This window comes from Maylandia zebra, linkage group LG7 (genome assembly GCF_041146795.1).
Source record: "Maylandia zebra isolate NMK-2024a linkage group LG7, Mzebra_GT3a, whole genome shotgun sequence".
Taxonomy (NCBI): domain Eukaryota; kingdom Metazoa; phylum Chordata; class Actinopteri; order Cichliformes; family Cichlidae; genus Maylandia; species Maylandia zebra.
Genome location: NC_135173.1, coordinates 61241742 through 61256667, shown reverse-complemented (window position 1 = coordinate 61256667; position 14926 = coordinate 61241742). Strand labels below are relative to the sequence as shown.

At 41.0% G+C, this 14926-nt stretch overlaps 1 protein-coding gene across 1 annotated transcript in view; it reads right to left on the bottom strand.

The window, feature by feature from the left end:
* Positions 1-14926, bottom strand: part of pkn3 (protein kinase N3) — a 33309-nt gene that overhangs the window by 16712 nt on the left and 1671 nt on the right. Inside the window, exons 2-10 of the mRNA XM_014414209.2 lie at positions 13084-13360; positions 11668-11837; positions 10745-10868; positions 8530-8681; positions 7523-7742; positions 7181-7339; positions 5685-5794; positions 1010-1153; positions 747-822 (exon numbers count right to left, since the gene is read on the bottom strand). Of these exons, the coding sequence (XP_014269695.1) occupies positions 747-822; positions 1010-1153; positions 5685-5794; positions 7181-7339; positions 7523-7742; positions 8530-8681; positions 10745-10868; positions 11668-11837; positions 13084-13360 (1432 nt within the window). The remainder of the gene's footprint in view (positions 1-746; positions 823-1009; positions 1154-5684; positions 5795-7180; positions 7340-7522; positions 7743-8529; positions 8682-10744; positions 10869-11667; positions 11838-13083; positions 13361-14926) is intronic.

Below are 14926 nucleotides of genomic sequence, written 5' to 3'. Positions count from 1 at the left end.
TTATGTGAGATGCAATACTCTGAGAAAAAAAAAAGAAAAAGTGTTCCTTCTCAAATAGTCTTTTTTTCTTGAAATACAGTACATGTAACCATATTCTCTAAACATTTGCTTAGTAATATTTAAAAAACAATTGGTACCAGAGGGTTTCTGATTTGTTGTGTGCACATAAAACAGCTTGGCTACAAAACCTACAGATCAGCTGATATCAAAGCACACATAATGCTCAGCTGATATGCCATTGTATATATAGCATGCCCTACTGTACCCAGTAGGGCATGCTATAAAAGCCACTTGACCTGTCCATCATTGGACACCTGCCAGCTGCTCTTATCGTAGTGACACTTTGCACAGACACACCAGGAGCAACATTTTATGTCTATCTGTCAAAGCTAAAGAGGAGATGAAGTAGACTATAGCAATTCTAAGTAAGAAAGATTGTGAAAGCATCCAAGAATTGTTTCAGAGGTTCTAGATTTAAAACAGTGCTGAGAGAAACGAGCAGTCACAAAATAAGTATCCTTACTGTGGACATAATGAAGTTTCATTTTGCATTATTTATGTAATTACTATCAGTATGAAAAGGGTGAGATAAAGGTTTAGCATCAAATGCAATAAACAGAAAATGATCAGATTTTCCATTCAAGAACTGCCTGATAACAACTGAAATGGTCAAGGATAAATCGACATTTATCAACAAATCTAAAAAAAAAATAAAAAATGGAAAAAATATTAATAATTGGTGCCACCTTTTTCTTTAGGGAAAATTCGCTTCTGCCTCTGGAGCTTGAAGGGACGCTCAATGACAGGATTTATAAATGTCACCTGGAAATGAACAGAGAAAGCGATCAGGATACAGTTACAGAATCTATACTGTACATGTGTTTAACCATGGGATACCCCTCTGAAATGACATAACCTAAGCTTGTGGCCATGTCCATCTTTTATGTACGGTCTATGCATGCCACAGAGGTAAATAAACAGTTTGAAGACTAGATATGAACAGGAGAACCTCAATAAAGAGAACGCCCTGCGGCTCCAGCTGGAGGCACATGCCATGTCGCTGGTTATCAAGGAAGTCTTCAAGCCGCAAGAACTTCACTCCACTTAATGCTCGCCAGTCTCTCCAGTACACAGCAATTTCCAGCTCCCTGGACTAGACCAACACACAGAAACATGCACACGTATGTGCACACACATGGATTACAATTCAGATATTTTCCTCATTTCATATTTAATTTGCATTAATTCTTGTTTCTGAATTATTACATTTGGTGTGAGGGATGTTCTGTTTTCAAAATAGCTACAAACAGGTTTCACTCACTGTCATTCTTAGTCTTTACCATTTACAATTTATTAAACTTAAAAACCCCGAATTTTGAGAGAAACAGACAGACAGATTTGGTAATCAACTAACATTTAGAAATGTTAAAATGTAAGGTAATAAGATATTTTACTTTAGGACGCGACAGTTAGAAAGAAAATTGGTGAACTTCATGAGTTCAAGATGAAATAGAACAATAAAAAAACAACTTCACTCAAACAACTATGGTCAAGTGATTATTTATTATACATACCTACATTTAAAAATTATTTTTTTATTATGAGGTTTTTCCTATTAGTCATCTACACCAGTCAGCCACAACACAAAACCCTTCTGCCTAACATTTTGTAGGTAATTCCAGAATACACAGCTACATAGTCCTACAGGCAATGCTCAGTGGCTAGTGGATCTAAGAGCAGACCGCAGCAACCTCACTGAACATGGTCCAGTGGCCACCACAGTGGCAGAAATTCGAGGAAAGGGTCTCCAGTATGAAGAGCTGGACAGCACCAGCCCCTGAACCATGTCATGCAGTGCAGTGAGCTTCTTCAGCCAGTAGGGCTGAAGAAGCTCACTGCACTGCATGAGCATCTGGCAGTACAAATGAAACAGCTGCTAGTCGATGAGAGACACCCAGAATGGCTTACTGAAGGCGGGACAGTCCTGATCCCCAAGGACCCTCAGAAGGGTCCAGTCCCATCCAAATACCAGCCAATAACCTACCTCAGTACCACATGGAAGCTGCTGTCAGGCATCAAAACAGCTAAGCTGAACGGGCACATGGCGCAATACTCGAGTGGGGCACAGAAAGGAATTGGCAAGAATACCAGAGGGGCAAAAGACCAGCTAAGGGAGGACAGAGTAGTCGCCTGAGACTGAAAGACTAGAATGACCAACCTGTGCACTGCCTGGATTTATTACAAGAAGGCCTATGACTCAATGACCCACACCTTGAATGCCTTGAACAGTACAAGATCAACAGGACCCCAAGAGCCTTCATCAGGAACTCAATGGGAATGTTGCGTATGACACTAGAGGCCAACTTGAAGCCCATAAAACAGGTCGCCATCAAGTGTGGGGATCTACCAAGAAGATGTTCTGTCCCCAGTGGTGTTTTGCACAAGCCTGAGCCCCCTCAGTGAGATCATTGACAAGATTACATACGGGTACCAACTACAGAATGGAGCAATTGTCAGCCACCTACCCTAAATGGATGACATCAAGCTGTATGCCAAGAGTAAATGAGACATCGATTCACTGATCCACACCTTCAGCATCTCCAGCATCTCCAGCAAGGACATGTCGTTCAGATTGGAGAAGTGTAGTCGGATGGTGACAAAGAACTGGAAGGTAGTCAGAACTGAAGGGATCAAACTATCAGAAGGCAACATTGCCAACATTGAGAACAACTACAAGTACCTGGTAATACCACAAGCAAATGCGAACCATGAAGAGGCTGCTAGAAAAGCTGCAACAAAAACACAGAGGGTCAGGCAAGTGCTGAGAAGTCAGGTGAACAGTAAGAATAAGATCCATGCTACCAACACCTACGCCCTGCCCGTGATCAGGTACCCCTGCTGAGACAATAAGCTGCCCAAAGGAAGAGACGGAAGGCACTAACATCAAGACAAGGAAGCTCCTGACCATGCATGGAGGGTTTCCCCCCCAAGTCCAGCACCCTGAGACTGTATGCTAATCGAAAGGAAGGAGCCCGGGGACTGGTGAGTGTCAGCACCACAGCCCAGGATGAGACAACGAACATCCACAAGTTCATCAGCAAAAAGATGGCCACGACTGACTACTCAGGCAGCAGAAATGCAAGAAAGAGGAGCAAGAGGAAGAACCATCATGGAAGGGCAGGCCCCTGCATGGTATATACTACCGGAAGATACAGGAAGTGGCTGACATCCCGAAATCGTACCAGTGGCTGGACAACACTAAATTGAACGACAGCACAGAGGCACTAACAGGAAAGGGCAGAGCAGGCTGTACCTGCTGTGGAGACTCAGGTCTTTTGGAGTGAAGGGCCCACTCCTGAAGACCTTCTATGACTGTGGTGGCCTCAGCCATCTTTTACGGTGTGGTCTGCTGGAGTGGCAGCATCTCTGCTGGGGAAAGGAAGAGACTAAACAGGCTGATCCGGAGGCCCAGCTCTGTTCTAGGATGCCCTCTGGACCCAGTGGAGGTGGTGAGTGACAGGAGAAAGGTGGCTAAGCTGTCATCCCTGTTGGACAACATCTCCCACCCCATGCAGGAGACTCTGACAGCACTGAGCAGCTCCTTCAGTGGCAGGCTGCTGCACCCACGATGTGGGACGGAGAGATTTCACAGGTCTTTCCTCCCCACTGCTGTCAGACTCCACAACAAAGACTTCAACTGATCAAACACACGCATCCACACATGCGCAATAATACTAAGTGCAATACTCTTTTCTGGGATCGTTGTATTATACTCAATTGTATATAGCATTTGTATTCTATTTTTATTCAATTGTATATAGTATTTTATTCTATTCTATTGTGTGCAGTATCTTATTGATATCTTATTCTAGTGTTTATTTTTTTCTATGTAACTTTGCACTGTGCACTGCTGTAACAAAACAAATTTCCCACACGTGGGACTATTAAAGGTTATCTTATCTTAATCATGGCAGCACAAGAACAAGCTCTAATCACAAGATCCATAGAGGCTGGGGTCTATACCAGGCAAGACCCCAGGTGCAGGCTGTGTAAAGTTACCCCTGAGACAATCCAGCACAAATGGACCGCCATAACCAAGTGGCCATCTGTGCAGAGTATAGCCTGAAAGTCCCGAGGTCAAAATGGGAGACACCCCGGTCCAGAATGACCAAGCTAAGATCCTGTGGGATTTCCAGATGCAGACGGACAAAATAGTGATGGCTACCCAACTGGACATGGTAGAGGAAGATGGCTGTAGTGACAGATGTAACGAGCAACATCAGGAAAAAGGAACACGAGAGGCTTGAGAAGTACCAAGGGCTCAGAGAAGAGCTTGAGAAAATGTGGAAGGTGAAGGTAACAGTGGTCCCAGTAATAATCGGAGCACTAGGTGCGGTCACTCCCAAACTAGGCGAGTGGCTCCAACAGATCCCAGGAACAAAATCCAAGATCTCTGTCCACAAGAGCGCAGTCCTAGGAACAGGAAAGATACCCCAAGGGACCCTCAAACTCTCAGGCCTCTGGTAGAGGAACAGAGCTTGAAGGAACAAAAGACCGCCCGCAGGGGCGAGGGGAATTATTTACAAGAGGACTCTGACACGGCTGACTATCTCATGTTTTGTTAGACACAAAATCAGCATGATTTCAGGTCTGAGTCAGTTCGGGATCCGATTTTTATATGTGCCAGTGCCTCGGGAAAAAAAAAAAAGACCTCACAATCCGACTCTGGGAGGAATAAGTATTTACGCAAGTAACAGAAAATCTTTTTCGTTTCTTCTGACTACTAGTATGAAGAGGTTATACAATATCTCTGACCGCAAAGGAAAACTGTGTGAATTCTTGTCCTAAACATTATACAAAAAGGTACTTTTACACATCACACATTCTGCTTCTAAAATGATTTTTATGTCTGAAATTTGACTCTTCACAAGGACAAATTTGTTTACAGAATGACAGTTGCAAGAAAAATACAGTGAGTTGAATTATCAGGATTTTTTGCCTTGATTCACTAAACAAAAATTGGCTTTATATAAATAAATAAGCAGTTCTACTTTTCTGGATACACTCACCTTTTATAATAAAATAAATACAGAAACACTGGAAACAAAAGGTTCAAACTTTCTTTATAGAGAAAGAATGGGCAACAACTACTTTTTTAACTATTTTTCATGTTATTCCAGTTTGTAATGTAGTCTCTGTCAATCAGAACAAAGTTGGTTTAAAGGGAGCTAAAACGAAATTTGATGAGAATAAATATCGTTAATATTAAAAAGCGACACATGGAAGGCTACTCCAGCAGTCGCTAAGAAGAAAAGAAGTGAACTGTGGAGTTGGAGAAGAATAAGCCCATGCTGTGAATCTGAGGATAAAAGATTCTTCTTTCCTTCACCAAGCTGAGATCCCATGCTGTCTGTGAACAAGATTTTTTTTTTTCTTCATAAAACAAAGAAAACTACCAAGCCAAATCCCCTGAAATTGGTGAAGAGATAGAGAATGGGCAAAGACACAATCAACTGAATTTTGGTGCAGGTGCAAATCACTTTCTTCAAAGCTGCGTTGTTCTTGACAGAGAATAACCTATTTGCATGCACGTGTAGTCTGAAACCTAACTAATTTAACGCTGTCATAATATATTAGTGATGATTTGAAATAATCCTTAAAGCAAGTACATGGCAGCCACTGACCCGTTCTAGTTCAATGCTGAAGCTCTGGCCCCAGGCCTCTTTGCCCAGCTGTCTCCACTGTGTGCGCCCCACTACTCTGTTGTCAACCTTCAGCACTGCACTTATCTCCGCTGAAAAACAAAGAAAACAGATGCAGTCAGAAAACTAATCAAAACGAAAACCTGTAAGTTACCATAAATTCAGGGCTTACTACATTTCTTAGACCTAATGTCATAAAAACAGGAAAACAAGCAATTTAGAAATCTTTCAAAATGTATATGGAGAAACATCTACCTCAGTAAGAAATAGACTCATATTATCAAGTCTTCAAAGATTAACAAACCGCCGAAGAATGTCTCCACGAGGAACTAGGAAATGTAAATAATTTAGATCATGGTCATGAGGACCAGGATTAAAACTACTTTTAGTATGAATTATGTTACCCACGGAAATGCTCCTAAACTTCAGTAACTCTTGGGTGGGGTCTGCAGAGTTAAAGAGGCAGCAGAACCCACAAGACTGCCATGATCCAAACATTTCTGAGTGGCTGGAAGCTGACTGAAATTAAAATGGTGCAAAGATTTGGCCATGTCTACAGAGCTTGTAAAATACTTTTGCTTATTTTCAGTCCTGCAATTTTGGTGGAAAAAACCTTGAGCCTGTCTGTATTTCTTACTTGTATTGTCTGTTTTTGTTACTGTTTGTACTGGAGCACTGTAACCAACATAATTTCCCCTAGGGATCAATAAAGTATTCTGATTCTGATTGTTTTTGTGTATCCTTCAAGTGTTTTGAATCTGCGTTGCTGCTTTTGTTCACCTCTTTTTTTCTTCTGAAAAGCAGTAAATCACCACCAACTGTAGCATAACACACTTACAGTTGGTACAGAACTGTGTCACAATAATTCCTATAATAGCTACTGTGGTGTGAATGAGACACGGTGGGTCCAGGGATCATAGGTTTGAGCCATTTTATTCAATATTTGTCACACCACAACACTCCAACCCCTGAGTCCCCGTGTTTTTAACTAGGCGGGCGTGGTCTGCGGTGCCGTGCAGGGAGGGTTGACGCACCTGCATGGCATCCTTAATCACGCCCGCCAGCACAGTTACCTAATGGACAGGAGTAGTTTGTTTTGTGTACAGTCCATCCATTCATTCCACTTAATCCAGCCCCTCCCAGTTACAATGGGGTGACAGGCGGGAAACACCCTAGAGAGGTTGCAAGCCTGTCGTAGGGCTAACACAGAGAGACAGATATCTAGATCCAGATAACCTACAGTCTGAAAGAACCTTTCAGTTACTGGGACAAAATATCTAATGGAAATGTAGCTAATACTCGACTACAACTTCAGGTTTGTATTGAAATACAAAAATGTTCGTCTTGTCAGTTTTACCATTTCTGAAACCAATTACTTGTTAGTTTAAGTGTCCATTACTGGATTTTTGCATTTTATGACACAAAGAAAATTAAAAGGTCTAAAAAAAAAGTAAAAAAAAAAAAAAAAGTTGACTTACAGGAAATGTCTTCAGCCTTGGCACTGCGTCCGGTTCGTACCTTCAGAGACTTCATATCCGAGATGCTCCCAGAGGTGGTTGAGACACTGGTCACACAACTACGGCCTGGAACTGACTCCAACAGGTCCTGGCAACCCATCAAACATACCTCCAAACGACCTAAGGAAAAGTGTTTCAGTCATTAGTTCTTACTTGGGATATAACATTACTGAAAATTCAATGGAAAGCTGCTTCAGGTAAAAAAAAAAAAAACATTTTAAATTTAAATGTTGTTATGAACGGTTATTTAATAAAATGACTATCAAAATTTTGCTTTAAAAGAGTCTAGCAGACTTAAACAACCTGTTAGACTGGCTGGTTTGAAGAAGGATGAAGATGAAGAAGAGGCTGGAGCCTGGGAGTGTTTCTTTGGAGTGCCGTAAGAAGGTGAGGTGCCTACTATTAAAGCCTCTTTAATGGTAGCATGTGTGGGATGATCATGAGCCAGCTCACATAAACGTCTCTCCAACGAGAGACGCAACAAATCCACCTTTTGAGATGACTCCTGCATTCGCGCCTGGGCCTGAAGGATACAGAAATGCAATCTCTGATGCAACAATATTAATAATTATGTTGCAATTAATTGCAAACATATGGAGTTCAGATTATATCTCAATCTGTATGTATGCATGTAATCAGATTTATATTTACGCACTGAAATTTGGAAATGTGTATTGTAATCTGCTCACTATGCAAAAATATCATAAAAACATGAGCTGTACATAGACATAGACTGTAAATATGAACACAATTTGAAAAACCAGTAATACCCAATTGTTTGGGTTCACTTCTAATCAAACTACTAAACAAAAGTAGTTTTTTGATCTAATCTATCATGAAACTGACCATAAGTGTTTTAAATGACAAAAAAACATGTATATGTGTGCTTCAGTATCACCCTGACAAAGGATGCTTCTAATTTTAGAGATATTGCACAAATAAATCAAGGCAAATAGTGAATGGAATGGTTTTTCTATAGCACCTCTCAACTCACTTTGAGCACTCAAACCACACATACAGCAAAGTGCATTTAACAAACATTCACACACATACACATTTATGAATGCATCAGAGGCAATTCAGGCTTCAGTATCTAGGAGTCAGGGATTGACTGTGATTGGTAGATCACCTGCTCTACCACTCGAGCCACAGCCATCCCAGGGCAGTTCTACATATTGTGGAATATATTGTGAAGGTCACCTTGAACTCAACTGTAGTTCAAAAATGTTCATTCTAACTATTTATAGCCATCGTGTTCTTGTTGTAGCTGTTAGGTTGGTGAAAGTGAAGACATTCCAGCTGGTACCCACTTCTGCAAGTATTCGGCGGTCCTGGACTTTATGCCCGCTCAGTTGCTTCACCACATTTTTGGCTCCTTCTGCTACAGCTGATTCAATCTTCATGTGGTGAATTAATTCAGCAACTCGCAGCTCCACAGGACTGATCATCTCCATAGAATGACCTTAGTGCAGATGAACAAAACAGTCACCACCACCACCAGTAATCACCACTGTACTAAAATTAGTAAAATATCAATTATTAACATGTCTAAGGAACTTGGAAAGAAAAGCATCTGGACTTCTTTAAGTTGTTTTAGGACATTTCACCTCTCATCCGAGAAGCTTCTTCAGCTCTAAGAGCAATTGATGGAGAGTCCCCAAGAGGATCATGGACCCCCCCATTGATCCTCTGCATAATCACTTGAGCCAAGGTCTGAAAATGGGTGTGGTTCACAATCAGCGAAGGTTTCAGGTGAACCCATTGTGAGATGTAGCCCCACCTTATCATGTGATTTACTGAGATCTCTACTGGGATCTCAAAACTGGATTATAGATGGCAGACAGCTGATGTCGTAAGCACCGCCCTCTGTTCAAAGAGAGCCGTTCACAGTTGACATAGATGGCTTCTTTCACTTATCTCAAACCATCTGTCTTCTCTGTCCTAAATTTTAACAGTGGCATCCTCAAAATAATGACCTTTGACCTTTAGATGCAGATGAACAGCTGAGTCTTGTCCTGTTGAGGTGGCTCTTCCATGTTGTGAGATGCGTTTATGAAGTGGCTGTTTGGTCTCTCCAATGTAGAGGTCTGAGCATTCCTCACTACACTGCACCGCATACACTACGTTGTTAATTTTGTGTTTGGGAGTTTTGTCTTTGGGATGAACCAGTTTGTGTCTGAGTGTGTGGCTGGGTCTGGGACTCTAACCTAACTTAAAGAAGTCCAAACGCTTTTCTTTCCAAGCTCCTTAGACTACGATGACCTGGAGGACTAAGAACCTTCACAGACATTTCCATAACATCTAAGCACACTCCAACTACTTAAGACCATAAGACACAGAACAGAATACAAATTCATTTGCATTCAATATACCGTAATTGTCGGGCTATAAGCCGCTACTTTTTGCACAAGCTTTGAACCCTGCAGCTTTTAGTCAGGTGCGGCTTTTCTATAGATTGTCCATGATTTTTGTGATATCGTAAGACGATTTGTTTTGTTTGTTCCGCTGTTGTACGGCACTACGTTGCCTGGCGGAAGGATCGGGGTTCAAGAGTGGTATGTTGGTCACATGTCCATCCGCCAGGCAACATAGTGCCGTACAAGTAGCGCGAAAAACAAACTTGAAAGTAGCGCTACGCGTTCAGCGGGAGTCGTGGATGACGAGCGGCGATAAACTTGCGAAAAGCAAGTTGTGCTCAACTCCACCGGTGGATTCTGACAGCGTGGAAAAGTGTGAAAACATCCACGATCACCAACGGATTTCGAAGGGCTGGACTGCTGCATGATGGAGAGGAGGACACCGCCACGGCCCTTCTGAGGGTGTTTGACTCCGACACTGACAATGACAATGAGGATTTCTTTGGTTTTGAAAGTGACAACGAAGGAAAGAAGCTGAGAGTGGATGACGAAGCCATCCTGATCCTGTTCGTTTCCGACACTGGAGAAGAGGACTTTGGTGGTTTTAGTGCGCAGGAAGAAGAGAAAGATGGTGGTGAATGACTGACTTTTCTTCTTGTTAAAGCCGTGTCACTGCACCTGAGCCTAAAAGGTAGTCCGAATCTATTTTTCTGGTGTGCTGTAGGTTATTGTTATGTAATACATTTGTTACTCATTTATGAAGCACAGCACATGTGCAAATATGTACCCATAACTTGTTTTTCAAAATATTAATAAAAGGGGTGTGTCTCCAAACAGCCATCTCTTTCCTGACAATTCCCTTTGTGCATATTCTCTTACATATGATGAGTCAACATTGAAACACCTGCGGCTTTTGGTCAGGTGCGGCTAATGTATGTACAAAACAGGATTTTCCCCTGATTTTAGCTTGTGCGGCTAATATTCAGGTGCGCTTTGTAGTCCGGGAAATACGGTAAATTTGATATTTTCTCAAGTCATTTTTGATCCATTATGTTTCACATTCATTTTGTTTATTGAAACATACTGAAGACAAACCGTCAGTATAAGATATCTGCAGTGAAAACACTGCCCATACAAGAACAGTACGTGTGTGAGTGATAAGATTTACCATATTTGCCATCCTCCTCTCCATCTCTGGCTTGACTGACTTTAACAATCTGCATGCGCAGCAGCTCTATTTTAGTACGACTGTCCCGCAACATCTGCTGGGCTGCAGAGAGCATCTTTCTGTCCTGGAAAATAAAACAAACAATTACAAACCAACACAGAACTTCTGATCAAGAGAAAGAAGGTCACACACACACACACACACACACACACACACACACACACACACACACACACACACACACACACACACACACACACACACACACACACACACACACACACACACACACACACACACACACACACACACACACACACACACAGGGGAAGTTTACTTTTTCAGGAAAGGTTAGAACTGTGATATGTGTTAGGCACACGATTTGATCTGTCATTTTGATTTAGCTCAGATGGTATAATGTTCTCTGCCCAGTTTATACAAGAAACTAAGTCATTCCAAAAGGATTTACACACGGTGCTTAACAGTATTAGTTCCCTCTTTGCCTTCAACAGCCTGATAATTAGACTGATAATTAACCTGGTCTACGCCCAGGCTGTCCATTCCCCTTCTCTAATATGTCAAAATGTCTGCATAAGAATGCCTTACTTCGAACTTTAAATCTATAAAAGTTTTAAATTTGAACCAACATCTCTAAATGACTTCATAAAGAGTAGTTATAAAGAAAGGCAGAACCTTGTTAACAAAAATACAAACTATTCTGCACAGTGAGAAATTCTAATTCATAAAGGCATCTGGCAAAGTGCTATAAGTCTAATCCTCCTCTTAATAATGTATTCAGTTACTGTAAAAGTTTTACATGGAACAGCAATTTACCACATGAGCCACTCAGAGAGAGTGTAAAGTGGTACTCGTGAGGCTTTGTGTGTTGTGCTATGCATAAATTAGGTCATGTTGTATAATACCTTAAATGAGCCATTAGTGTAAGTCTGGATCATGTTCTCAGCACCCTGTTTGACCTTGGTCTCCATGGTAAGTTGTTTCTTCAGTGTTCTGACTCGACTGTCCAGTGGTGATGTGACCTCTTCCCACTGACATGTCTCTCCTGACAGGTCTTCTTCTTCCTCTAAGTGACCTGCATGGAAAAAACAAAACATACAGGCTGTATAAAGGGTTAGGATACAAATAAGATAAATATTAGATGGATACCAACTTCAGATCAAGTGATTTATCTCTGTATAGTATAGTGGCCTTAGAAAAGTGGTGGTTAAGACAAATACAGCATAAAACACAGCATCCCCGACGTGTCCTGTCTGGGGGGCCTATATACACTGCTTAGAATTTTTCTGATTTAAGCATGTTGGGATTTTGCTTAGTTTATGACATTATGTAAAGAAACCATTCTTCTCACATAAAAAGAAGGGTAATGAATCAAATTTTCAATCTGCAGTCCCCATGGAGCTCCCAGGGGCAGATGGAAAGGTTTCTAAACATTATGCTCTCTGTGGGTAGCAGTGCAGCCCAGCTGACATCCACATGTAACAGCTTGTGTGTGCTGCAGCGCCCTTTACTGCAATCACTGATGCAATTTTATTGAATTCAATTTTATTTATATAGCATCAAAAATCACATCAACAGCTGCTTCAAGGCACTTTCTATTGTAAGGTCAAGGTCCTACAACAATAGATTGTCTGAAGTGTTACAAAATCGTGCATTTCTTTCCCTCCGTCTCTCCAACAATTTATACCTCATGTTTTCTGTCACTATGTGAATATCTGACAACAGGACTGCACTGCTGCTTTATTTATTTTTATCCAGTATATTAAAGATTAACCTTAATCAATGAACCTGGAGGTTTAGGGCAAAGTGCATACATATAAAATAGTTTTCATAATATACCAACACAAGTCATTTACAGTGTGGTGGTTTCAACCAAAGTCCTAATTATTTGTATAAAAAGTTTTATGTGAATCAGTTTATATAGGAAAATGTTGGAGTGTGACTCAAGGATGATGGTAGCTTTTATCCATTCTGGTCTTATAAAACCCCAACGTTTTTATACTGGCTTCAATGGAAAACAGCTCTTGTAACCTCAAAAAGGGTGAAAACTAGCGACAGAAATGAGATACTGACAATGTTAACAGTTTGACTCCCTTTTTGTTCTCTCTAATTAACATCCATAACACGAGTCAGCAACAGTCAAACCTATGTTAAGAAACTGGATCTGGGTTTGTATTGGAATTCTGCTGACCTTGTTCTAGCCCCCCTTTTTTAAGGTCTTGTCTTCTGTTTGTTAAATGCAACAGAACCTGTGAAACAAATGGACTTGTACTCTTACTGGTTTTCCTCCTTCTACATGAAGGGAAAAAAGATTTTGTTACCTATGGCACTGTCTTTCTGTGTGGCCATAGACCTTGCGTTGAGTTCCTGCAGTTCCCAGTGCAGCTTCTCCAGCTTGCGGGTTGAGGCCTTAAGTTGGCCCTCCACATCAGCTGCACTCTTGCGGTTGGTGACTGCCCGTCGCAGCCTCTCGGCTGCCTCCTTGATCTTCAGCTCCCGCTGGATCTGCTGCCGGAGCACTGATCGAGCAGCTTCCAAACGCTGCTGAAACTCTGGGTCAAGAATATCCCACTCTTCCAGATTCTTCAGATTCCCATTCTGTAAGACAATAACACAGTTTCAGTCTCTTATTGGCGTGACTGCTAATTAAGGATATTCAGTCCTAAATGTATGATGTAAACATGCCAATGTCTCCTATTTTAGGTTTTCCCTTCTTAGGAATCAGTTGTTTTTCTTGATTACGTCCTTTAAACAGAAATATGTGTACATACCAAGTGATTTGGGGAAGCAGTAGGTGTGACAGTAGGTATGAAGTGTTTGAATGTTCAGATGCAACTCAAACAGAAGTTGGGCTGCCATGTTGTTTTTAGAGGGAAGAGGCATTCTTCTTCATTCTTCTTCAGATTTTGGTATTAGAAAGACTTCATACAACTTTTTTTTTTTTTTTTTAAATACTACAGTATTGTTACCGACTGTTAGCTAATTTTAGCAGTAAAGAAAAGCACAGCGACACAGGCCAATGCTACTGAGAAGAACTTGGAAAATCATCAGCAGTACAAAGCCGAACAATTAGAAAATGCAATTACACTAAACTATATAATGTAATTTAATCTGAATCAATAAAATTAGTTTAAAATAACCTGATTGGCGCAGCCAAAGCGAAATGAAAATCATCACCTGGCTAAACAGAAAAAAACTGATAAGGCTGCTAACCAAAAGCATCAATCTGGACCAACACTGCATCAACAACAGCGAATGACACAATGGCTCCCTCTTATGGGCAAAAATTAGTGAGCCTTACTAAAGACAAATCTTCCATTCCAATCTCCTATTATGAGTTTCAGGATACGTTTATACCTCTATGAAAACATGAACTCCTTTCTATTGCTTTGTTCAAACAATGGCAAAACATTTGATCTAAAATAAGTGCCATGTTAGTGAAATGACAGTTTCAGTCAGCCACACTAATGCAGAATCATCTGTACTGGACACTAGGCCATATTATTTGCCAAATATTATAAATGGTTCATAGGGCACAAGGAGCACAAATACTGTCCAAGGTCAAGTTCAGTAACGAATTAGCAGAGATGAAATCTAGCAAAGTAAATGCTATCAGCCAAAACTGACTGTGTGAGCACACCTGCTAATTAGCGAGGGCACACAACAACTTTAAGCCTCAACAGTATCCAGGTGGATGAGAGCTACATTTCGCTTATTCCTTATTCACAAGGGGTCACCACAATGGGAATCTGAATAAATTTCCAATGTAATTCCTGACTTAAGGAATTTGTGCCAATTGTACAAAGGATTTTTTTAACCAACTTCCTCACATATAAAAACAGGAGTTAATAATATAAAAATAAATAATACATTTTTTTAATTACCCTCATACTAAGGGGGGAAATGTCCAGAGGCCAACATTGTTTGGATTAAACCGTTAACATGGAGTTTACAGGAATCTGCTGCCTTTTGGACCCAGCCTTAATTCACCACTAGAGAACTTGCAGTTTTTGACACCAAGCACATGGTCCATCCAAGCACATAATGTCCTAACAGGCCGAACAGCACTCCCAGTAAACCAATGAAAGCCTGTATGTATTATGTGAAACAATCTGGAGGGAATGGGTTGTCATTAATCTGTACTGCTATTTAATTTATAATTCA